Below are 24,773 nucleotides of genomic sequence, written 5' to 3'. Positions count from 1 at the left end.
GTGTGTATGTGAGATATAATCATTTACAGTGTCTATAGCTATTGGTTGTAACACTCCAGGATAGAAATAAAAAACAGCTTCAGAACATGAATTTGAAACTTTAAAGTGTCGTGGCTCCATGTGGAGATGTAAGATCTGAAGAAGTCAGGTCTGGCCAAGTCCCTTGTCAGGATGAGTGATACTTGTAACACTACCAGCAGTTGCTGTGATAGTAATTTCCAGGACTGCTTTGTCACTGTGTCAGTTTGTCACACCACCCCACTGCTGTGTGGGAGCAGCCCTCTCTTGGAGCTGTGGTGGTGAGCACCACGTCTGACTTCAGAGTGTGCCTGCCCTTCCCTGCAGACAGGCTGCTCCACAGCAGTCTTCAGTGGTTGAAGGGGATGCCTTGGAGTGGTTCCCTAGAGCAGAGGCCTGACAAGATCCAGAGAATAAAGTGGGTGTTTATTGAAGGCCTTCAGCAGCCACACCTTGGGCAGTCACAGCCTCCCAGAGGCTACACCCAAGCTGGACAATGGGCACCAGTTTTTCAGACAGTTACAAGTTTGGTCCATTCACATATCAGAGGTTAATTCTCCAATACAGTTTTAGGTAATGAAGTCATTTACCCCCAGCCCACAATTCACTTTTGTTTATATTTTTTGGGCCTGAGGCTGTGGGGTATCCTTGGGTTCCAGGCCCAGAGGAATTGTTTTGTCTGAGCAAAATGTGAACTCTGTATGGAGTTTGGAGTGATGCACTGATGCAGTACAGGATCTGAAAAATGTAAAAGCTGAAATCCTAAGGCATCCAAGGTGTTTGCTGTCCTTGTGACTGTGTGTGCCCTTGCCCAGGTGATCATCAAGCAGGAGCCCGGGGAGCTGCCGCAGCAGGCGGCGGTGCCGGCGGCGGGCGCGGCGCAGCCCTCGGTGCAGCAGTACGTCACCGTCAAGGGCAGCCACATGCTGGCCCTGTCCCCGCAGAAACCCGTCGTGAGCAGCGGCGAGGGGACCGTGCAGTCCAAGGTAAGGGGCACCTGGGCATCTCTGGGGTGCTGGCAGCTGTCTGTGCTGTTACTGCAGCCCTTGGTGCTCCTCCAGGGCAGCAGGGTTGCTCGTGCCTCGCTCCCAGGTGGCAGCACCATGGGTAGCTGGGTTCCTGTGTGCAGTGGCTCGTGTCCTGCTTCCCTGGAGTGCTTGGGAAGGGAGCAGGCTGAGCAGGCACTGTTGCATTTTATTGTGTACAGGGACATTGCCCACTTCTGCCCAAGCCATTGCAGCAGTGGGCTGCAGGTGCTTTTGGGCTGCCATCAGCAGCTCTTGCTGAAACTCATCCAGGTCTTTCCACAAGAGAAGGTGAATTCTTTCCTGCAAGTGCAGGCCTGCAACATAAGAGAACAGCACAGGTAGGGAGTGAGGTGGAGGCTGAGCCCGAGCAGGATTAGGTGAAAGCAGTCCTACTTGAGTGGCAACTGGAGCATTTTACTGCAGGAGTCGAGCCAATGCAGTCCTGCTTTGCCAGGAGTGACACAGCTTCTGAGAAGGCACAGTGCAGTGACAAGATGACAGATGTGTCAGAAATTATCTCCAGTCTTGCCTCTTTCCATTGTGGACAGAGTCAAATGACGTGCCAGGCACTAGAGATTACATACAGAACTTTCACTTTGCATAAGTAAATGCTTTTTTTGTATTTGCAACGTTTCCTTGTTCTTTTTGCTGCCTTTCTTGCCTGTTTGAGCAGGTATACAAAAACTCATGTCCCACTGCAGTTACCATTAACACATAAAATTGAAGCACTTTGTGGGTTCTGCTGTGAGGCTGTAGTTTTCCCAGGGAATCTGTTCCCATGGATGTGTTGAAACAGAATTTCTGCATCTCTTTAATTCACCAAGGCAAGCTTTATCTTCAGCTGGAATTAAGCCATTGCTTATAAATCAGAAATAAAGGAATTGCCCTGTGATTTGAATGAACTTAATCTTTTGTGGGTGTGCTGAGATCCTGGCTGGGTTTAACAGTTTATCATTTTACTTGGGGTTGGCCTCTTGCCGATTTAATTTTGTTCCTGAGTGAAGAGCTTCTGTTCATGACCAGACACGTCCTGAAATGTCTGGAGATGATGGGAGTGGTGTGCCAGCCAGGATTCCCAGGATGCTGTGGCCAGCAGGGCCCCATCCCAGCCCACCCCTGTCTGTTGCAGGTTGTTGGCGTTCCCGTTGGTTCTGCGCTGCAGTCGACGGTGAAACAAGCGGTGGCCATCAGTGGTGGTCAGATCCTCGTGGCCAAGTCCAGCTCCTCGGTGGCAAAGGCTGTTGGCTCCAAGCAGGTTGTGACTCAAGGTGTAGCCAAAGCCATCGTCAGTGGAGGTGGAGGGACAATTGTGGCTCAGCCTGTGCAGACTATAACCAAGGCACAAGTTTCTTCCACAGGAACTCTGAAAAGTACATCTCAAGGCTCAGGTAGAGTGATTTTGTACCTTGTTAATGGCTAGTGATGGGTCTATAATGATGTATTCAGCTGCAAAATAACTGTGTGTGATAGAGAAACTTGGAAGTGAGTAGAGAGCTCTGTAGGAAAATTCAGGCTGAGATTAATAAGAAAGAAAATGCTAATTCATTATCTGTAAGGAGGAAGAGGGTTACACACAAGTGCTTTAAAACATGCAGTGTTCTGGGAGTGGAGACCAGATGGATACGCTGGGGAATGTGCAGGAGACCCTGCAGGCTTTCATGGAGCCAGGTTTCACATTTTGGCCTGGCATTATGGTCCTTTCCCCGTGAATCCAGCCAGCCAGAGCCAAAGTGTCCCTGTTTCATCCCCACATCTTCCCCAGTGCTTACAGGTGCAGGAGTATGGGCAGGAGCCCCCTGTGTGCATGTGCACACAGCTGCTTTAGCTGAGCCCAGGCTGGGGCTCTGGGCTGTTGGAAAGCTGCTGTGTGGTGTCTGGGGCTGCAGGAAGCCTGCAGACCCCGTGGCTGTGCTGCTTTGGTCTGCAGCCATGAGTGGGCCAGAACACAGAGAGATTTTTTCCAGACCTATTAAAAAAAGTTGCCTATGCATTGCTGGTGGAGTTTATCTGCAGTTAGAGCAGCTGAGTAGGGATTACTGGGGGCTGGTTGCATCTCACTGAGTACTTGCATCCTGTGCAGATTTCAGTGCATACTACTTTCTGCAAGCAGCTGGTTTATTCCTTTTTATTCTCTCTTTCTAGTGATGGCTACACTGCAGTTACCAGCTACCAACCTGGCAAACTTGGCAAACTTACCACCAGGCACCAAGCTGTACCTCACCACCAACAGCAAGAACCCTTCTGGGAAAGGAAAACTGCTGCTGATACCCCAAGGAGCCATACTGAGAGCTACAAATAATGCTAGTTAGTCTTGCAGGGAAATCTAATGAGTTAAATAATGTAATCACTGCAAAATGAATATGTTGGGCATTTTTGCTAGAAAGCATCCTGGTGCTGTGGAAATCAGTAATGGGATAGGGTTTCTTTGTTCACAACAGCCCATATGTGGTGTTTTTTAAGGCTGAGATCTCACAAGTGGCTTTTGTTCTCAGTGAAACTGCTTTTCATGCTGTGCTCTCAATGCAGAAATGGTTTTTTGGTTAATAGGCCTGTGAATGGAACTCCCAGTGTCTTACCTGCAGCTGGGGCAGTCCAACTTCGATAAGGTCATTGGCACCAGGGAAGATCAGATACTTGTGATGCTTATGACAGAGCCATGAGTTTTTTTTTTTTTTACCCTTGTTTTTAATGAGAGGCTGCAAAAAGTCCCTGTTCAGGCTGTTCCTTCTGGAGGCAGAGCAATATCAAAGTGTCACTGCAAATTGCCACTGCTTGGTATCCATGATCTGTTATTATGTTAACAAAATTGCATGCAGTGAAATTAAAATGAAGAAGCCAGTGAGATTCAGAGTGTTTCCAGAGCTTTTGCTGCAGATCCATAACCTGCAAAAGAGTCATGAAAAGATTGATCTTTTGTTGGAAAGTATTTTCAGTTCACAGAAAGTTCTAAACAGCCTGAAACGAGCTTTGCTTGTCCACCAGGCCTCCTTATCTCCCCAACAGCTCCTCTTGTTCATGGCATTAGCTGAGCTGTAAGAGAGCACAGCAGCACAGCTGAACTCTTCTTTACTGAATAATGACATTGCTTGACTGCAAAACACATGGCACCAAATGTCCTTTCAAGTTCTTGTGTGTACAGAGATGCTTTAGCAGCTGGCACTGTCTGATTACCAAAGGGTCAAGTCTTTTCCTCTGGTTACAGGTCTTCAGTCTGGTTCTTCTACAAATAGTGGAGGAGGAGGAGGGGGAGGAGGAGGTGGAACCCAAAGCACAAGCAGTAACTTGTCACAGCACCTCACCTACACATCCTACATCCTGAAGCAGACACCCCAGGTCAGTGGCACATCTCAGTGGAAGCTCACTGGCATTTCAGGGGTGTTGGTGGATGCCCTGGGACTCTGGTGTCTGGATCTTTCTTGACTTTTCTCCTGCTCTGCTTCCATCACGAGGTGTTCTGCAGCAGGAAGGCTGCATCCAGCTCTTAGGGCAGGGGCATCCACTGAAGTTAGCAGTGCCTTGTTTCAGAAGATGAAATAATGTTCTGGCTACATTACAGCCACCAGCTTTTCTCCCTTACTCCTACTTTTACCTGACACTTCTAAATTTCTGTTGACTTTTAACTGTGTTTCAAAGTGCTGACCTCCCTGATTTCTTTCTGGAGCAGGGCACCTTTCTGGTTGGCCAGCCTTCACCTCAGGGCTCTGGGAAGCAGCTGACTCCAGCATCAGTTGTTCAGGGCAGTGTAGGAGTTGGAGCATCTTCCACCCAAGGACAAGCTCTAAAAGTGATAACTGGACAGAAAACAGCTCTGTTTACACAGGTAATGTGCAGCTGATGTATTTCTCTATTACTAGTTTTGTCAGAGTACAGGAACCACAGGCACACATTATTGAGAGCATTTCCTTTCATAGTTGGTTTGATGTGGGGTTTTGTACAATTGTGGTGCTGGCTGTACCACGATGAGGAAAGCACACAAAGCCTTACTTTCATCAGACTACAGATTTCTATCTCTTCTCAGAGGGGGTCAGCTTGCTGTCTGTGTAAGCTCAGGGTTGCTGCTTTGTCAGTGGGCTCTGGGATTCTTAGTGAAATGGAATTGGAAAAGTGAGTAGTCAGGTGCAAAAATGTACTTAAATACTTCAACTTTGGAAAGTTCAAAGAGCAGGGTCACCTGCTATTAAAAAGCTCTTAAAAATCTTTGGGTTTGGTACCTCTCAGAGATCCTTCTTTTAAAAAGTACCAAGTAGTCTCTATGAAATTCAAATGCCTTAAGAGTACTTGCAATTGATTATCCAAAATTCAAGACTGGTAGACATATATTTGCAAAGTCAACACTTATAAAGTTGATTTCTGAGGTGATAATTTTGTTCCAGCAAAAGTATTTGAAAATATTTTCTGATAATATAAAAAGCATTTCTCTTGTTTGTTTTGTTGTTGTTCTGTTTTGATTTGGATTTCTAAAATAATTTAAAACCCTGACTAATATTTTGTTTTCCTTATGCTGCTTTCTTTGTCAAAGGCTACATCCAGTGGACAGACATCACTGGTGAAAATATCAGATGGGTCTATAAAATCAGTGCCTGCCTCATCCCAGCTCTCCAAACCTGGCACCACTGTGCTGAGAGTGTCAGGAGGTGTCATCACCACAGCTGCTGCTCCTGCCGTGGCCCTGCCCTCCAATGGGGTGGCCCAGGTGAGAAACAGCACTGCCAGTGTTCTGTAAGCTACTGGCTGCACTCCTGCCTCGGCAGCCCCAGGGAAGGACTTGCACTGCTTTTCTCCCCTGTAGGTGCCCTCAGCTTGCTGCTGGGACTGCTGTTCCCTGTACCAAGAGCTCTGAGCAGCCTGTGGGTGCTGCTGAGGGCACAGGCCCTGCCCAGTGCTGCTGGCAGCAGTGCTGGGGGCTGGCAGTGCCTGCTGGCCCTGGCTGTGTGCAGAGGCTGTCACTGCCCTCCACCCCAGGGCAGCTGTGGCACTGCAGCCTGGCAAGGAGCTGCTCTGGCATGCAGGGAGGCAGGACACAGAACATTTGCATTCCTGAAGTGGATGCCCTTGTGAGTGGATGCAGCCATGGATCCAGTTGATGCAGGCTGTCCATGTGGAGTGGAGCTGCAGTGTGTGGAGAGGGGAGGAAGCAGCACAATGAAGAGTGTGGAATTCTCTCTGAGCCTGTTTCTTTCCATGAGCCCTAATCTGTACCTCCCAAATGCCTGTGGAGAGTTGATGCCATGCTGCCACAGCCTCCATTCTCTATGTCCCATCATTGTGTGTGGGCTTTTGGATATGAGCTCGAGAATCTCTTGCTTCCTAACAATTGATAGATAAAAATTTGGGTTTGCTACTTTTATTACTTATATTACCTTGCTCTGTTTTATTTTGAATCACCTGTGACATGAAAAGGAATTTGTTATCCCTCTCTGCCTCTTATTCCCTCTTATTTGCTTCTTTCTCCTTCTTACTTGCCTCTGCAGCAAACAGATAATGCAGCTTCCAGCTCATCATCTTCTGGAACTCCTGCAGCAAAGACACCTGGACAGCAGCACCAGATCTGTGTAAGCCAGAGCCAGTCTACTTCATCAGTAGTGAATAAGACTGCGACTTCCAGTGTTGTAAGTGTTGCTTCCTTGATGACTACAGCAACACCTGTGACAGGAAAAGCTACAGTATCAGGTATTAAACTCCCTTCACACCTTTCCCAGAGAAAGTTAGAATCCAGGTGTGAATTCTGTACAGGTCTTTGCTGCAAATGGAAGAATTTAGTCACCTGTATCTGCGAGTGTGTGAAAGTCATGCTTTCTAAAACACCTTACTAACATAACTTTTGGCTTAGCCAAGGAAATTTCTAATAATTCAGCATCCTTTTGGCATTGACTGTATCTGATACAAATAACAGCACAAGTTGCCCTTTGGTAGTGGAGAGGGATTTTAGTTTTCATGCCAGGTTTTCACTAGAAGATGCATTTTGCCTGTCAGGAGCAGAGTGTGTCACTGTCACGATACCAGCAGTACTGCAGACTTGATTAGTTTGTGAAAGTGAAACTCCACTGTGTGCAGAGAATGAGCAGAATTTGTCTCTGAGGTTTTGCATCTGTTCTGTTGGGACTGAAAAGGAGAGAGATGTTGATTAGAGGGAACTGCAGCCTTTGAAGTCAAAATTCATTAAGTACAGTGAACTAGGCTGGATCTGGATCATTCAAGTTAATAAAAATGAGGTAATAAAAATGGGATGCCCTTGTGTGGAGGGGAGTTCTCCTTATTTATTTCCATTGTATTTTCATCATCTTTCATGTCAGGGAGGGCAAATACAGCAAGTCTGAGAGTTATGAGTTAAAATTGGAAATTTTTGTTTAGAGTAATTTACCTAGTGGCATGTTCTGTTCACTTGAAGTGGTTTCTTATGAAGTGAAGGCAGAGTAAAAATACAGAAAAGAGAAAATAAGTGACACTGAGCTCATCTGACAGTGTCTTTTTGAAGCAGCTCTTCTTGTTTCCTCTCTGCTCAGATATAAATTTCTCTTTTCTCATGGGTATATTTTACCCAGAGCTTGAAAATAAACAGCATAGACTGCTAAGACTGACAGAGTCCTGCAGGAAGCAATTCAGTATTTTTCTCTTTGCAGGGAAAGCAGAGCCAGGTGGGTTTTCTGGAGGAAGTAAGCCAAACTAAATAGCTTCCAGATTAAAACTCTAATTTACATGTGAGAATGCTGTCTAGATTTTGTTTTGGGGTTTTTTTTTATAACCCAAGGCATTGACTTCATGGTGGAAAACTCTTTCTTCAAGAATCTCAGAAGGAACAGTGGCTATAAAACAGTTACTTCAATGTAATAACAAAGAAACGCTCAGAGCTGTTACAATTCTGAACATTTGTGTTTTTAAAGGCAACTTTTTGAAAAGGATTTCAATCTTCCCCTTGGTTTGTATCAAGCAGTACCAGGCTGGTAGGGTTTGTTGAAAAGGTCCCTTTTTAACAGCTTTGCTGTTGGGTCCCTTGCTGTCCTACCCTGCCACATCAGTGTGTCCCACACAAAGGAATGGGTAGCACTAGGTGAGCCTTCTTGCCTGGGGGTGAAAGCCCAACTGACCAGTGCTGGGCATCCTTAAAAACCAAGAAAAACCAAGACATCTTCACCAGAACTTGCATGTTTAGTACTTGAAAGGCAGCTGTTTTTCACTACTGCTACTACTAATAATAATCTCAAAACAAATCATAGTTATAAAATTGTCATGGTGAAACTAAGAAGTTTCTTGTTGTCAATGTTTTAAAATAGAAGCCTGCTAAATTTCCACAGTCTGAAGAAAACTTAGCTACAGATTGAATATAATTGCATGGAGAATAGCCAGTTTGCCAGTAGAAAGGATGGACATAGGCCCAAAGCACAGTGTTAGAGTGCTGGCTGTGGTGCCTTGGGGTGTTACCACAAGGAGATGACATCTTGTGGAGGAGAGAGCTGGCAGACAGGTGATGAGCCCTCCTCACCCGTGGGACTGTGGCACAGGTTGGAGTCGTGCTGATTTTTCCTGAAGTTACTGAGTGCTGCCATTGCTAATGCTGTTAATGTCTGAATGTTCTGCTTGTTCTTTTGGCCTCGACTGAAATCAGGGATTTAGTTCAGTCTCCAGTTTAATGTACTTCCCAGCCTGATGAACCGTCCTTATGGGTGTGTTCAGTGCATGTTGCACAGAGAATCACAACACAGTTCAGGTGTGTCCTTTGTCAGACCTGCTGCACAGCAGCCTTGGGCTCGTCCCATAGTTGGAGCAGGGTTGATTGTGCCCTGCTGACTGCAGTGGGTGCTGCCAAGCTGAACTGCAGAGGTGTGAGGGGCACTGGGTCACCTCCCTGAGAGCAGCTGTGTGAGTACAACAGAGCTGTAGCTCACTGGCTTACCACAGCCTTGAGCACAAGGTCCAGTCCTGACAAGAGTGTTATACTCTGCTGAGCCTGCTTCACTTGAAAGGTTTCTCACATCAACTTTTGCAGGAGAATCCTTAGGTAATGAGGAGATTTGCTTTACAACTCTGAGAGTGCCGTGCAGCGTGTAAGAGTGCGCACACTGCGGTGCAGCACCACGGCGTCTGAGCCATCGCTTGTGTCAGTGGAAACTCGTCCTGACAGCTCAGCCAACTGTGGCTTGTTAAGAGGGTGGCAGTGCTAGGTTACATGCCATCCTGCTTCAAGCTGAAAGGGAGAGAAGTAGCTGGAGATAAACTAACTGGTGTGTTTTATTTAACATTTTGTCTTCCGTTCTTCTTGCAGGGTTGCTAAAAATCCACTCAAATCAGTCTAGTCCACAGCAGGCTGTTCTGACAGTTCCCAGCCAGCTTAAACAGCTCGGTGTAAACACAGCTTCTGGAGGTGTTCAGACAATACTCATGCCTATGAACAAAGGTAAAGGGCAGAGGAGGATGACAGATGGTGTTTGAAAATCTCCTTTGACCTAGGGTAGCACTTGGTCACTGTTGACATACATGGTCCATGGAAGTAGAGGTAGAAGAAATTGTAGCAAGGAATTCATCCCTAAACTTTGTGCTGCAAAAGGAGTGTGTTACTTCTGAAAATGTTAATTTGTCGAAGTGTATGAAATTTGATTTTTTTTTCTTCTTCTTTGTTACCTTCCTCCCTTTTTTTTTTCTCTGTTCATCTCCAGTGCTACAGTCACTTTCTGCCAGCAAAGTTTCAGCAGTTTCAGCAGTCACAGCAGCAAGTACAGTTGTCCCAAGTCCCTCCACAGCATCCATTGCCAAAGGTAAAAAGGGATTTCTTAGTAAGACAAGTAGTAAAAAAAAGCTGGTGCTGCTTTATGCAAGTGGCCTGACTAGTAAAGTAGAGTCCATGACTGTGGGTTCCTTTATTTCCATTATTAATAGAGTTTGAATCAAGTTAAAATGACACCTGGGGACCAGAAATTTAACAGTGACTTCCCCCTCAACAAATCCCACAGCATAGATGATTATGGAGGAAAATGAGAATGTTCTAGAAAGCTACAAGGAGTACCTTAAACACTCATTGTTTCAGTCCATATTGGCAGAGCTGCACAGAGCAGCAAGTATTCAGCCCCAGATCCTGCTGTTCTCAGCCAGGTGCACTGGAGGTTGCTTTCCAGCAGCACTAGATGCAGACAGCACGTGTCCCTGTGCTCACAGTGGGGAGTGAGATACACACAGTCCTTCCAGAATAAAGCATGGGGCAGAGTTGACACACTTGAAGTCCACTTCTGGCACAACCGTCATGTCTCTCCATGCCAGCTGCCTGACCAGACTGCCTGGTTATTTGGGTTTGGCACATCTCTCACTGCTTCTGTCTCACCAGAGTTTGTCCCAGACGTGAGAAAGTTCACATGTCAGAGTCAGTGGTGTCTTCAAAAAAGTTGTCACTTTGAAATGTCACTTCTTGTTAAAACTTGGTAGCTTTCTATCCAGCTCTTTGTTTGCAGATTTGCCAGGCAGTTCAGTTTAGATCAGGCAGTCATAAGCAAAAGAGCAGCAATTGATTATGCAGGTTTCTGACAAGGATGAGATGTGAGCATGTGGAAATTTGTGGGGGGAAACATGTTCTGGTAGGTCTCTTTCAGCAAAATCAGATTTGTTCATGCTTAGCAATGAGAATGCAAACAATAAATGAAGGGATGTTATGTAAGACCTTTAGTCTCACAAGACTGTCTGGTACTTTTATCAAGCTGGCTGTACTTTTTGTCTTAAAATGTATTCTGTTTCTTTGAAGTTAAGATGGAGCCTGATTCAACAGGACAAAACTGCAGTTCTGTGGGTACCCAAGAAGGCCAAGCAGCAGTTAAAACAGAAGAGAGCTCTGAACTTGGGAATTACGTTATCAAGTAATTGTCCATTTCTCTATAAGGATTTCTGATCTTTGAAGTGCTGGGGGAATGAAGACGGTTCTAGGGATGCATGCAGTGGTGCTACTTTGACCTAGAAATACATTATAAAATCTGTCCCATACACTGCTGTGTCTGTACTAATCCTGTTGGGTGGCCTTTGTTTCAGACAGTGTTGCAGTGTTTGATTTGTGAATGGATTTGTGTGCGTGGTTCATGAAAGGGAAAAAATCATTTGAAGATTTGCAGTTGTTTTGGGCTTTGTTAAAATCACAAGCTGCTAAAATCCCTTCATCATCCTCTGCTTGTATAAGTCCCATTGCCATTGTGTGTCCTTAGTCAGGTCACACTGCCCAGTGAAATGCAGCTCTGAGAAGGGAAATCTGAAATAAGTAGAGCTGTCCACCTTCTGAACCCTCAAGTCTTGTTAAGCTCATATACTTGTGTAATTGCTTAGTATGAGGGCTGCTTTGCTTCAGAATTAGAATTAAATAATAATGAGTGTTCAATCACTGGATGCTGTGAAATCCAGTGCCTTGTTTGTGGTGCTTTTGTGAGTACTTGTTAGTGTCTTTTTACCAGAACCTAGACTGCAGACTTTTCTCTGCATATTTCTTGCAGTGTGTAGGATTTCTCTTCTGCTCTTGAGACCCCCAACTTCCCTGTCTCTGTGTTTTGTAAGGTTTTGTTATCTCAGTGTATCCCTACAGAAACTACCCTGGTGGAGAGTGTGTGTAAGAGACAGGAATGAATCTTCAGTCACTACACACTGAAAATTATCTTAGAAGATAACTATTGGAAAATAGTTCCTGCCAGTTTAATAGACTGTGGCTGGTTAGGTCAAGTCCCATAAATACAAAGTTTCCCATGTTTCCTGTGGGGACAGCCTGCACTAGTTACCCCTCAAAGTAAGGTTGCAGCTTGTGAGATGATGCAGGGGTTTTCTCCAAGCCTGGCTTCAATTTCTTCAGCCTGACAAATGCAGCTTCAGATCTGGACACTTCAGCAAGAGGAAGGGCTGTTTGAAATACCTTCTCTGGTTTGGGGTGTAACAGTTTATCCTCACACTGCTATTTATAATGCCTTGGGGCTAAAGACTTCAAACCATGCAGTGATTTTGAAACCTTTTGCATCTGATTCATTGCTTCCAACAGCAATCTTCACTGTGATTCTTTTTATCCCTTGCAGCATAGAATATTTGGAGAACATCCAGCAGCTTTTAACAGCAATAGTGAAGAAGGTTCCATTAATTGCTGAAAAAAGTAAGCAGTAAATGAAAAGGCTTTGCTCTGTATTGTCAGTGTATCAACAGAATGCCTTGCATACTCTAGCCACAAAAGTTATTGAAGAGTGGAATGAAATGAAGCCCTTCTCCTAGAGAGTTTACCCCAGGGGTTATTCTGAAGATGCTTAGAATTAGGTTCTTCCAGTAAAGTCAAATATGTTGTTAGCAGTTAAATCTTTCATCTGGGGTTTTTTTTTTTTTTTTTTTTCATTAGAAATAGATTGTATTTCTTCCCACAATAGTTGCAAGTAGGTCTTCTTTTTCCTGGTTTGTCCTTAATGGAATTGCTTTTTTCTTTTTTCTTTTTTTAAATTTAAAACTAGGGTTTCATCAAGCTGGCAAATACAGTAACATACCACGACACTGAAATGTGTTTGTTATTGGGGCTTTTGCCACCTTTTTTAAACATGAGGGGATAATTTGCAGAGAAACCTTTTATTATTTCATTCCTCTTACTCATGTACATAACTGAAAATGTATCAGCTTTCCCTGGTAACTAATGCACTTTGAAGGAGTGGTCCTGCAGTCTGGGTAGAGCAGACCCTCTCAAGCAGAGGCAGCAAAGAAGGAGGGAGAGGCACAGGAAAGCTTTCATCACATACAACTCTCGTGCTTTTGCCAGGAAACCTTCTCACCGTTGTTTCATTTTCATGTTGTATTTGTTTCGAAAAAGAAAAATCCAGTTTTCCAAAAGAAAAGACTTTGAGTAGTAAGGCAGACTTAGAGGTCTACATAATAGAGTTTTGGGGGAGGAAAGAGGCTTAAAACAGCCCATAGCTGCAGGTTCTGTGTGCATGACCGAGAGGGAGGCTGAGTTTGCATTTAGAAACCAGTGTCAGTCTCTCTTGGAGAGAGCACAGCATTTGTAAGAGTTGGTTGCAGTCATTGATCCTGTGAGCATGAAGTGCATTTCCCTCTTCCTCTTTATAAATAACATCAAACCCAGAATGCATCTTACTTCACTTACTGAAAATTTAATGGAGTTTTTGATTTTGTGTTTTTGTAGGTGAGGATGTAAGCTCTTTTTGTGCCAGTTCAGTGGAACAGTATTACAGCTGGAACATTGGGAAGAGGAGGGCAGCCGAGGTAATTCTCTCCTTCAAGGTTTCATAAGCAGTCACTAGGCAAGAAGGATTTCTGAATTGTGGAACTTTCCTTGTTGTTTTCTGATTGTTTTCTGAATAAATCTGTTATTTTAAGTGGCAGCATTCCTTACTGCAAGGTGCACTGACTTGTGTTCAGACAGTGATCCAGTTTATTGTTCACAGGCTTTCTCAAGCAGAAAGGATGCTGAAGGTCATTTTTCAGTTTATTTATAGTAAGATGGTTTTTTAAGCATTTTAAAGCTATAAATTTTTTCAGACTGGCAGTACTTTATCCTCATCTCTCCTCTGTGGCATGTTACAGTCAAGGGAATTTTTCCCAACATACTTATTTATCTTGTTATGGGATTGTGTCTGCTTTCTGTAGGATGAGAATTGAGGGATCTGACATAAGAAGTACTAGTGTTGAAATTGATTGTCAGTTCACCAAAGATTAATATTTCAGTTAACCTGGACCTTTTGTATTGTGATTTCCCTCTATTTCTTCATAACTTTGCCATCTTGCTGTGTAGTTTTACAGGGAAGATGTTAACACTGAATTAGATCCTCTGCTGTTGCCAGCTTAAATGATCAAAGAGTTTAACCAAATTTTAAGAACGTATTTTGCTCTAATGGATTCTTGCACCATGCCATCTTTGATGTTACTTGGGAGATGAAACATTTCAAGTCAAGATGAATGTGACTAGGCCTCTGTAAATGTCCCTTATCTTGGGATTTTTTTTGGATGATCAAGTAAAGTTTAAGTGACCTGTCAGAAGTCACTCTGACTCCTGAGAAAATCATGTTCCTTTTCTATTTTCCTTGCAACCTGGATTGTGGTTCTGGGCTGTAAGCTAACCATAAATGTTCTAGCCAGTGTGATGAGCTTTCTCTTTGGTCGGTCACAGTGGCAACGAGCAATGACAGTGAGAAAGATCCTCCAAGAAGTCGTAGAGAAGCATCCCAGGTTTCACAGTATCACCCCTCTGAAAACCAAGCACGTGGTGCACTGGTGTCGGTGCCATGGCTACACTCCCCCTGACCCCGAGGCCCTGCGCAGCGAGGAGGACTCCATCGAGGACGTGCTGACACAGATCGACAGTGAGCCAGGTGAGTGTGGAGGCACAGGAAGCTCCTTTCTGCCAAAGACACTGCTCGTTAAATGCCTGTGCACAAGCACGTCTGGGGAAGGGGATTCTTTCTTTTTTTTTCACTTACTTCACTCCAGAATAACAAAACTTGGAGATGGTAAGGGCAGGCCTACAAGTGGGGCTGTTCCTTGTCCCTGTCAGTCCTGATGTTTTTCTGGGGCTCCTCTTGGTTTTTATTGTGCTTTGGGGCCCTTGGAAGCTCAGTGTAGATGAATCACATGATCCTGGTTCCACAATGTAATCCTTTGTAAGTGGATACACAAAGTAGGTATAGGAGTAATGACATTTGTCCTTGGGTAGGCTTAGCCTCTGTTAAGACTTACCATGGAAACACTGTGACTGAGTTCAGGTACAGAACAAAAAAAACCAAACAGTGGCAGTGTGGAGCTCAGTGGGGGTTAATTTACTTCCAAAACTGAGGTGAATTGGCTCATGTGAAGCTTCATGCTTTGTATTACAGCTGCTGCATTATTCCATTAGCATAGCTCTAGGACCTCCTCAGTTCATTTCAGTATGTTTTAAAATCACATCTTTAATTTCATCCATTCTTCACAGTTGAGCTCTCTTGTTTCACCTTCAGATAATGCCTTTCCAAAAGCTGAATGTTTTTCTGTTGTGATCATACAGGGATTTAAGGTATTTCACAGAAGTGTATGGAATTTATTATATGTTGTAAAGTCTGGCCCTGCATTGCAGTTGTTGAAGGTGGAAAGGAAGCCTACATCCACCTTATAATATTTATGTCTAAATCACTGTATTTGTGTTTGTCTTTGAAGAGTAGAATCTGTTTACTGCATAGCTTTGCACTGAAGATTTTACTGGCTTGTGTCAATCATGCACAGAAGAGGTTCCCTTTTGCCATTCCACTGTGAACCCGTCTTCTGATTTTTTCTTAAGAAACATGATAATGCTCATCACAATGTAAAAGATGATTTAGCACTACGTGGTGCCTACATTTAAAGGCTTCACATCTCTAAGCAAGTTGAAGAGCGTCAGACTGATTTGCCAGTTGCCAAAAAGCTTAAAAAGCTTCTGTGAGAATGTTCAGGAGACTGACATGAGCCTGGTTTTGTACGAAATGCAGCCTTCTTGATTGGTGTAGGAGCAGATGTGGGAGAGAACCATGAGTGTCATGAAGATATAATTAGAAGGCTCTCAATGACTGTTTGCATTTCTGTTCATCCATATATTTGGTAGGCATTACAAAAATAACTTGCAATTACCTTAATTTCTTACCATATTTTGAGTGTGCATCTGTTTATAAACAGCTTTCTATAACCTATCATGTGTTTAATTGATTGCTTCTATTTCAGAGTGCCCTTCATCTTACAGCAGTGGTGAGGAGCTGTGCCGAAAACTGGAGGAGCTACAGCAATTTCTGAAACAAGAGCCAGAACATGAAGAGGAAGTAGATATTCTCAACTTCAGTGAGCCATTAAAAATAAACATTAAGAAAGAACAGGAGGAGAAACAAGAGGAGATGAAGTTCTACATGGCTTCCTTGCCTGCATCAGAGTTTGTGAGGGACACTGCTGAGAAGGTAATAAGTGAATCATCAAGATGATTAGGACTGTTGTTAAGCTAATTGTGCTCTTACGTTTATTTAGTTGCATTTCTTTCATCTATATAGGACTTTAAATGAAATTTTTTATACATGCCCTGGAAAAATGGGACCTTCTGACTCAAGGCACACATCTGCCAGTTCTGGCAGGGGAAAGCAAGAATGCCAGCTGGGAGCTCACTTCAGAGTAGCTGTTTTACAGGGCTTAGTATAGAAAAATCATCTTGAAAGACTAAAAGCAAGGATAAATGAGGGTATGAGGAGCATTCGCACTGAATTCTTCCTGACCCATCATGCAAAAGATATGTCAGGAAGAATTGTTGCTTGGACCAATGCTGTTGTAATAGCAGTTCCTGAAAAGGGGCTGTGGTAAAACTCCACAAACTTCTCTGCTGCTCAGATTTCTTCCCCCTGTTCTGTTTAGGGCAGGAGAGAGGGAGGTTTTCTGTCACGGCAGCAGGAGAGAGAGAGGAGACTGACCTGGCTTGTAGCAAAGAGTGCTTTTTGTTGTACCAGAGCAGCAGGAGGGATTTGCTTGGGGCAGTTGTTGGAGAAAGAAAGAATCCCTGTCCCCACCTCACCTGCTGATAGCGAGGGACACAACCTTTTTTCTGCAGTGTCTTGTCTCTTGCTACATAGGTGACAAAGGCATGGGCACAATGAGAGTGGAACTGAGGGATGAAACACTCTTTTGATGTGGAACTCCTGTTCCAGGAGTTCTGTTTGAAGTGGTTTCAGTGGCCACAGTTGGGTGCAGGAAAGATGATGAGTAGATGGATTGAAGATATGTACAGTTTTAAAAGGGAACTTCCATTCTCAACCCAAAGATACCCAGTGCAGCCTGGGTTTTGTGTGGACTTTCTGAACAAAAACTAAAATCTGCTTCTGTATCTTTGACTTCTAGAGGCAATTCTACAGGCTGTATTAGTTTTACCCAGATTTTTTTTAAATTAAGCCTGAGATTATACTGCTTGACAGCTCTGTATGTCTACTGACTTCTCTTTTAACTACCCTTTGTAATAGGGTTTTTTTCTGTTAATCTCCTCTAATTCTAGTACAATGTGCATTGTGGTTTTTTAATATACTCACTCTTTTTTCTCTCTTGTATTTTACAGATAGGGATTTCTTTTCAACCTGCTGAGGTACAAAAGAATGTTTATGCATCTGTAATAGAAGATATGATTTTAAAGGTAAGAAATATCTTCACAGGAACGGCTTGTCTGTGATTGTATTAATTCAGCAATTAGAGAGATGGAATATCTTTATTAATGTGCATTTATCAAATCAAAGTCTGTCTTTCTGCATGAATAGATAGATACATAGCTGCCTAAAGAAGGTTATACACTTTTGTGGGGGTTTTCAGTTTTCTAACTGATCTGTTGGCTTGGACACAGAATAGTGATTTGCGAATTCTCACCACAACGAAGATACTGACTCATTCTGTGATTTTGAAAGTACCCCTTGCTTTGTCCTTCCCTTCAGAACTGGGGGGTAATCTTTCAGATTGTGTAAGACTTGGTTGTTTTATACAAGGTTAGCTATATTTTCCTAAATATTCCTCAGTTGCTTTGCCCGGGTCATCTCTGCTGGGAGACTGCTGAATTCTTGTGGAGAGTAACAGTTCTGCCATGTGTGAGAAACCATTTCTCCCTCATAATCACTTCTGGAAAAAGAGAGAAATGGTTTTGCACTAAAATTTGAACAGCAGGGATCTGGAGTCCTTGGGTTTGGACTGAAGGCTTATACAGGTTATTTCTAGCAGCACTCTGGTGTATTTCATGCCAAAGATGATTTTTGTGGTTGTTTATACAAACTGCATCAGAAGATGAGTTTTACAAAATCTATATGATTCCAGGTGGCACATGCACTAATGTGCATTTGCTCCCTGTTACTCCACAGTACATCCATTTATAGACACAGATTGTAGCCATCAGGTTGCTCCATTATAATTGCAGACTTATGCCAGCTTTCCTCACTGAATGTGGCAGAAACCTCTCCTCTGGTCTTGAATACAGCACAGGAAGCCAAGAGCCTAAATTAACTTTTGACTGAACCTTGGTTAAGCCAAGTGTTGGGCATATGGCTGCTCAGGCTGGGAGGTTCCTGTGAGAGTGTCTTGACAGAAGCCTGGTGACCACAGGAGAGGTACTGGCTATGAGGAGAATATCTGCAGTCTGCCATGTACAAAACCAGCTCCGGTGTGTGAGAGGAAGGGTCCTGAAGTGCTCTTGGAAGCTCAGGCTCTGGAATGCTTGATCCACCCTGCTGGGCACATACAGCTCTGCAGGTCTGGAGGGACAGCAGGCTGGGCAGTTGCAGCCTGAGCTCTGTGCACCTCTGGGTCTCTTTCTGTTAAATAAACTCATGTCTTAAGTAATAAAAGTCACTCAGGTGTCTTGAACTGCCCTGTGCTGATCATTTGAGGATTGAAGCCAGCCAAAATTTCAGCTGCTCCTACACTGATACTTGAGCAGATATCAAGTTCCTTTGCTCTTTTTGTCATGGTGCCTGCTAATGCTGTCTCTTGTCTCAGGCTACTGAACAGCTGATGAGTGATATCCTACGGCAGGCGCTCGCTGTGGCGTACCAGACAGCTCCTCACAACAGGTACGGCATGGGGCTGCTTTGCCACTGCTCACACCAGCACTGAGGGTGGAATGGCTTTGGGAATTTAGTCAGGCTTTGTGTGGCTCAGACCACGAGACTGAAGGAATTTATGGACTGTGCTCTGAGAAGAACCAAGCCTTAAGAGGGGTTTGTCATTTCATGGCTCCCTAGTGGGAATGGATGGGAACATAAACATTAAAAACTGAGGCAATGTTCTTTCTGGTTGCCATGCCTCAGAGGCAGATGACCCGTTTCTGCAGAGCCACACTGGAAGGACCTGCTCACTCTTGTCCATCTCAGGCTGCTGTGTAGACAGCTTAGCCATGGCCTGTCAGAACTTAACCTAAATAATCTCTTTATTTTATTGATGCACACTTTTCTGCCTCAGATACTGAGTGATTTTTATAGAAGCGTAAAATGATTTGGATTGGAAGGGACCTTAAAGATCATTGTGTTCCATCCCCTGCCATGTGCGGGGACACCTTCCACTATCTCAGGTTGCTCCAAGGTGGCAAGGAGCTCCAAGGTGGCCCCATCCTACCTGGCCTTGGACACTTGCAGGGATGAGGCAGCCATAGCTTCTCTGGGCAGCCTGTCCAGTGCCTCACCACCCTCAACAGTAAAGAATTTTTTTTTAGTATCTATTGATTAGGCCACATTTTGATTTCTGTTCAGCAGCATTATTTGGGATAGCTTAAATTGATTTTAAAAAACCCAAACACTATGAGAAAATGTTCAGTTTAAATATTCTCATGTATGCAATATATAAATATTTACCTAATATATTAAAAAGTATCTATACATGTTACATGTACATACACAAAAATTATGCTATACAAGTTCAAGAATTCATACTTTAGTACTTAATTTTCCTGTCCCAGTGCCCAAGAGGTTTTCCCCCCAGTCATTTGAGTGGCTTTTTTTGTGCTGTGATATTTTAATGCTTTCCCTGCATTTCTCTAACACCTGCTCTTACATCCTTTTTTTACTTTGATTGTTATTTTTGACTTGCTGCTTTATGGACATGTGGTTTTTTGTGTATTATAATAGCATCTCTGATGCATTCCCTGCAGGACTCCAAGAGAGATCACAGTGATGAATATTCACAAAGCCATCTGTAATATTCCCTTTCTTGACTTCCTCACAAACAAACATATGAAGATACTAAATGAGGAGCAATGAAATAGAGCAGAGAAGGTGCTACAGGAAAGGTGGATTTATGACTGAAGTTGGGCTGACAAATCCAGTATTTCTGTAGGACACTATTTACATTTATAACATTGGGCTACTAGATTGTTACCTCCAATTAAAGATGCACCTTAATGCAACAAAATGATGCTCTGTTCCAAATCAAGTTGTTAAATGTCAGTGTTTACTTGGTAAGTGTATGTTCGGTGGCTGAACAAACATTGTCAGTTTGCATCGAGTTGCTAGCTGTGAGAGACTCCACAGGCCTGGTCCGTCTGAGACAGCTCTGCTGGTGAGACTGAACTGGTTTTTAAGATGAGAAATGATGTTTTTTAATGCAGTCTACATATGAGTTGGTTTCCCCACGCAGCGAGCAGGGCACTTGCTTTGGCACTCTGAATATGGGAAAAGTCAAAGGCAGCTGTGTAAGCTGGCCCGTTTGAGTAGACGGGTGGATTAGGTGCGGATTTGGGGCAGCAGAAGGCTGATGGCAGCAGCAAATTTGGCCCTTCTTGCCTGAGCGTGATGTATGTGACTGAGAACACACCTGGGTAAGTTTGTCAGCAGCTTACTCAGCTAAGTGTCACCCAACCAAATTTCTTGCCTTTCTAGAGGAAGTGTCAGGTGCCACCTTTCTTAGTCACCTTGGAAAGGGTAGACTGGCAGATCCTCAAGCAAGATGAGCAAACCACGATCAGGCTTGGAAAGATTTGACTGACCACTTGTCCTGCGTGGGAAAGGAGAAGAACAAAGACGATATTCAGGGTTTGTGGGCTTGGGCTGCCTAAAACTCTTCCCTTGCCCAGCAAGTGCCTCCGCAGGCTGCCAGAAGGTTTAGAGAGTGCTGGAGGGCAAATGACCAGTGGTGTTGTACAAGTCTTAATGTTATAGCAGCGTTCACCAAGTATCAGCCTGAACTGTGAAGTGCTGTGGGAGCAGCACTGCTTTGGCCTAAGTGCTGTTCGACACAGAGAGGCCTGGTGGGATCGAAAAATCAAAGATTTGCTGCTTGTGGGGAGATCCTCTGATGTCCTGACTGCAGGAAGAAGTTCTGCTACTAACCCCAGCACATACCTGTCTCAGGAACACCACTGGTGAGGGAGACATGTCTGCAGCCTGGCTATCAAGACCTTGCTGAAGAAAGCTTCGTTGACAACATCCTGACCACCCCACATCCACCACCCCTTTGTCCTGCCCCATGGGTGCTTGCTGGTAGTGTGAACAAGCCATTGTGAAGTTGGTGGGACTCCTGTGGGACTGTCGTGCTTTCAGCATGCTTGTTTTGTCTGGCAGTGCTGTCGTGGGTGGAGCATGGGCCAAACAGCCAGAACCTCCAGTGCGCTGATCTCAGCTGGGTCTCTGATCTGCTGCATGGCCTTTGATTTAATCACTCTGTGCCTCAGTTTCCCCATCTCTGAGCATGGGGAGCAGGATACCTACCTCACAGGGGTGTACTGAGGCCTCGCTCTTGTTGGTGCCGTGCTTTGACAATACAAAGCCTTTTATAAACATTAAACTACAGTTGTCTTTCTTGGCCTGGGGTAGGAGCAGAATGTTATCTTTTGGTGCTTTTTTGGGGCTAGAACACAGGCAATGGTAACTGCAGTAGCGTGCAGGAACTGCATGCTGAAAAATGCTTCAGTTAGAGGTTTCAGACTTGGAAGGAGAGTAGTATAAGTTTGATGCAGTTGTTAAACTGAAGAAAGCACTGTGTACCTCAGATGGGATGCCACCTGTCTTCTCCACCTTAAATAAAACGGGGTTTGCAGGAAAGCCCCTCTCAGTTCATCACAGCTAGCAGGGAGCTGCAATTCTGTTGTATAAAAGAGTGTGCAGAACCTGACCCCTGAATCTAGGAAATGGGACCAATGGATGAAATCCAAACAGCATTTAGAGAAGGACTTAAATGCCCCCTAGGAAGGACATTACAGATGCTCTGGATTCAAAAGCTAATCCTGGCTTGCTCGGGTGAGCTGAGTGCAGGATTGCCTGTGAAAGGAAAGGGCACAGCTTAGCCCTGACATTACTTTATCAGCGGAGGTCAGTGTGATGGAGTTGAGCAGCAGTGATTATGTTTCAGCTCAGTGTTGAGTTGGGAGGAATCCAGGTAGCTGGGGAACTGCAGGCCCCCTGCTTTGTAGGCTGTAGTGAACCTGGGGTCTGTAGTGCTTTCAGGCAACCCTGTACACTTCATGAAAGAGAAGGGCATTTGCAGAATCCCTGTCACTGTCACGACAGCTTGCAGGTTCTGTGGCAGCAGCCTTGTGGGCAAACTCAGTCATGCAATGATCTGCAATGATCTCGAGTACTGTGTGCAGTTTTGGGTGCCACAATATAAAAAAAGACATTAAGCTATTGGAGAGCACCCAAAGGAGGGCCACAAGGATGTGGAAGAGCCTGAGGGGAAGCTGAGGTCACTTGGTCTGTTCAGCCTGGAGGAGACTGAGCAGAGACCTCATTGTGCTCTTCAGCATCCCCCCAGGGGCAGGTACCAGTCTCCTCACTTGTCACCAGGGACAGGACCCAAGGGAATGGCGTGAAGCTGAGTTAGAGGAGGTTTAGGTTGAATATCAGGAAAAGATTCTTCACCCAGAGGGTGCTTGGGTACTGGAACAGGCTCCCCAGGGCAGTGGGCACAGCACCAAACCTGTCTGAGTTCAAGAAGTGTTTGGGCAACGCTCTCAGACACGTGGGGTGACCTGGGGTGACCTGTGCAGGGCCAGGAGTTGGACTCAGTGATCCTTGGGGGTCCCTTCCAACTCAGCCTGTTCTGTGATTCTGTACACATGCATTTCCAGCCCCTGCCTCTTGCAGGTTTGTTTCTGAGATTCTGATAACACCCAGAGCAGATTTTGAGGATGCGGGAGCTCATCTTTGGGCATCTGTTTGCAAATTGTGGCTTCTTTTCCTGTGTCCTGCTTTTCTGTGAGGAATGGAGTTTCAGTAAAAGTCCTGAACCTGGCCCTCAAGCAGGCAGGTACAGAACCTCTCATTCTTAATGGGGTTCTTGTAGTGGAGATCTATTGCTACATTTCTGAGCAACCACAGGTTATTCTCCTAGGAGATGCTATATTATTAGTATATAAAGTTTGCTGAAGAAAAATAAACTGTTAAAAGCAGATAGAAAATGACACATTTGTTTAGTTCTTCAGATGTAGGAAATGTTTGCAACAAGTTCTTTGCATATTGAATAGTGGTGGGAGAAAAATTTGTTGGTGAGAAGTTCCTGTGGGAATTGCTTGGAGATAAGATAGAGGTTGTGGAATTTCACACATCCCTTCAGGTATTTGTGGAATGCTACAGGTGCGGTGTGTTGAAATGTTACAGTATATTTCTCTGGCTTTCTGAAGAGTTAAAGATCTCTTTACGACTATTGCCCCTATTTGTAATGCTGAGTGTTTAAATCCTTCATGTTATCTGTATTATACTGTATAATTGTGTAATATACGTATGTTTACAATAAATTCTTTTATTAGCTGTGCTAGGATTGCCTTGACTGCCACCTGTCACTCAAAGTTTCTCCAGATCCACAGATATTTTTGTGCTCTGTGTATTCAGAATGTCGTAGTTAGTCCTGGATTCTTATCCAGAGGAATCGATCTGAAGGAAAAGCTAATTTTCTCCTTTTCTAGTTATTTTAAAAAGCTCCTGGTTTTGGAAGCTGGGGGAGGGGAATCCAGGAGCTGAGCTCCTTCAACCTTTCATCTTCCCGAGGAGCCTGTTTAAATAGCAAATCATTGGTTTATGTGGAAGACTTTTGAAAAGTAAGGCGGGTTGAGGTTGGCCCAGCTGCCAGATGCCCACCCATCCGCTCTCACTCCACTTCAGAACTCAGGAGAAAGTTACATGTCTTATGTGGGTCAGGATAATGTGGTACAGAATCACTAAGTTTGGAGAACACCTCTAAGGTCACCCAGTGCAATAGTGGCTGCCAAGCCCACCATTAACCATGTCCACAAGTGCCATAGCTCTATGTCTTTTAAATGCCTCCAAAGATGGGGATGCCACCTCTGCCCTGGGCAGATCAACGAAGTCAGTAGATAAAACCGGGGACATCGTGTACTGGTTACTGCCATAGGCAAAACAGACTCCACTTGGGGAAAATTATTTGAACTTACTGCCAAATAGAAGATGAATGGTGAGAGGCAAAGACAAAAAAACCGCCAACTCCCCCTCCCCCCAAAAAACCGGAAAAAAGCCCCCAAAACGCTTCCCCCCCGCCTTTTTTTCTGGTGTCTTCAGTCCTTCACCGCTAACTGCTGCCTCCTCCCTCCCTCAGGCCGGCCACGGCTCCTCCGACGCTTTCGGCGCCCTCAGCTGCCCAGGGGCGGTGCCCGGCACGGGGCAGCCCCTCCCTCACGGACACTCCCTCCCCTCAGAGACCCCCTCACAGAGACCCTCCACCACAGGTCCCTCCTTTCAGACCCCTTCACAGAGACCGCCTCACAGAGATTCTCTTCAAAGACCCCCTCACAGAGTTCCCCCCTACTGTTCCCTCAGATTCCCCTCAGAGACCCCCTCACAGAGACCCCCCCACCACAGGTCCCTCCCTTTAGAGGCCCCTCACAGAGATTCTCTTCAAAGACCCCCTCACAGAGATCCCCCCTACTCTTCCGTCAGATTCCCCTCAGAGACTGCCTCACAGAGACACCCCTCCAGCTCCCTCCCTTTAGAGGCCCCTCACGGAGATCCCCTCAAAGAGACCCCCCCACAGCTCCCTCCCCTCAGAGAGCCCCCCCCCGGGACCCCCTCACAGAAATCCCCGCACTGTTCCCTCCCCTCAGAGATCCCCACACAGCTGATTCCCCTCACAGAGACCCCCCCCCAGCTCCTTCCCCACCACCCCCTGCCAGCGCTGGGCACCGGCACTTGACACGGACAGGAACCGAAAGAGTAAGTGAAGTTACCAAACTTCTGTGTTCTCCCTGCCCTGTGGGGAGGAACCCTGGGTGTCTGTGAGCAGACTAATGCCCCGTTGTTTTTGGAAATGCTGCAGAACTCTGTGTTAGTGCTAAAT

General features: G+C 44.9%; 1 protein-coding gene across 7 annotated transcripts in view; it reads left to right on the top strand.

The window, feature by feature from the left end:
• YEATS2 (YEATS domain containing 2) overlaps nucleotides 1-23,238 on the top strand; it is a 48,472-nt gene extending 25,234 nt beyond the window's left edge. For 2 of the 7 annotated variants that reach the window (XM_059854961.1, XM_059854959.1), the window contains 17 exons: nucleotides 834-1,004; nucleotides 2,176-2,434; nucleotides 3,189-3,350; nucleotides 4,249-4,379; nucleotides 4,711-4,866; nucleotides 5,566-5,739; nucleotides 6,518-6,716; nucleotides 9,307-9,438; nucleotides 9,698-9,796; nucleotides 10,771-10,882; nucleotides 12,071-12,144; nucleotides 13,174-13,253; nucleotides 14,158-14,359; nucleotides 15,714-15,940; nucleotides 17,077-17,151; nucleotides 18,495-18,568; nucleotides 19,642-23,238. In XM_059854961.1, the coding sequence (XP_059710944.1) occupies nucleotides 834-1,004; nucleotides 2,176-2,434; nucleotides 3,189-3,350; nucleotides 4,249-4,379; nucleotides 4,711-4,866; nucleotides 5,566-5,739; nucleotides 6,518-6,716; nucleotides 9,307-9,438; nucleotides 9,698-9,796; nucleotides 10,771-10,882; nucleotides 12,071-12,144; nucleotides 13,174-13,253; nucleotides 14,158-14,359; nucleotides 15,714-15,940; nucleotides 17,077-17,151; nucleotides 18,495-18,568; nucleotides 19,642-19,750 (2,436 nt within the window). In that variant the 3' untranslated portion in view covers nucleotides 19,751-23,238. Of the gene's footprint in view, nucleotides 1-833; nucleotides 1,005-2,175; nucleotides 2,435-3,188; nucleotides 3,351-4,248; nucleotides 4,380-4,710; nucleotides 4,867-5,565; nucleotides 5,740-6,517; nucleotides 6,717-9,306; nucleotides 9,439-9,697; nucleotides 9,797-10,770; nucleotides 10,883-12,070; nucleotides 12,145-13,173; nucleotides 13,254-14,157; nucleotides 14,360-15,713; nucleotides 15,941-17,076; nucleotides 17,152-18,494; nucleotides 18,569-19,641 lie in introns of those variants that run through there. The other 5 variants (XM_059854962.1, XM_059854960.1, XR_009487615.1 and 2 more) reach the window with 5 other exon arrangements.
• The last annotated feature ends 1,535 nt before the right edge of the window (nucleotides 23,239-24,773 follow it).

This window comes from Haemorhous mexicanus, chromosome 10 (genome assembly GCF_027477595.1).
Source record: "Haemorhous mexicanus isolate bHaeMex1 chromosome 10, bHaeMex1.pri, whole genome shotgun sequence".
NCBI lineage: Eukaryota > Metazoa > Chordata > Aves > Passeriformes > Fringillidae > Haemorhous > Haemorhous mexicanus.
Note: the sequence above shows the minus strand (reverse complement) of the source record. Positions and strands in the feature narration are given on the sequence as shown.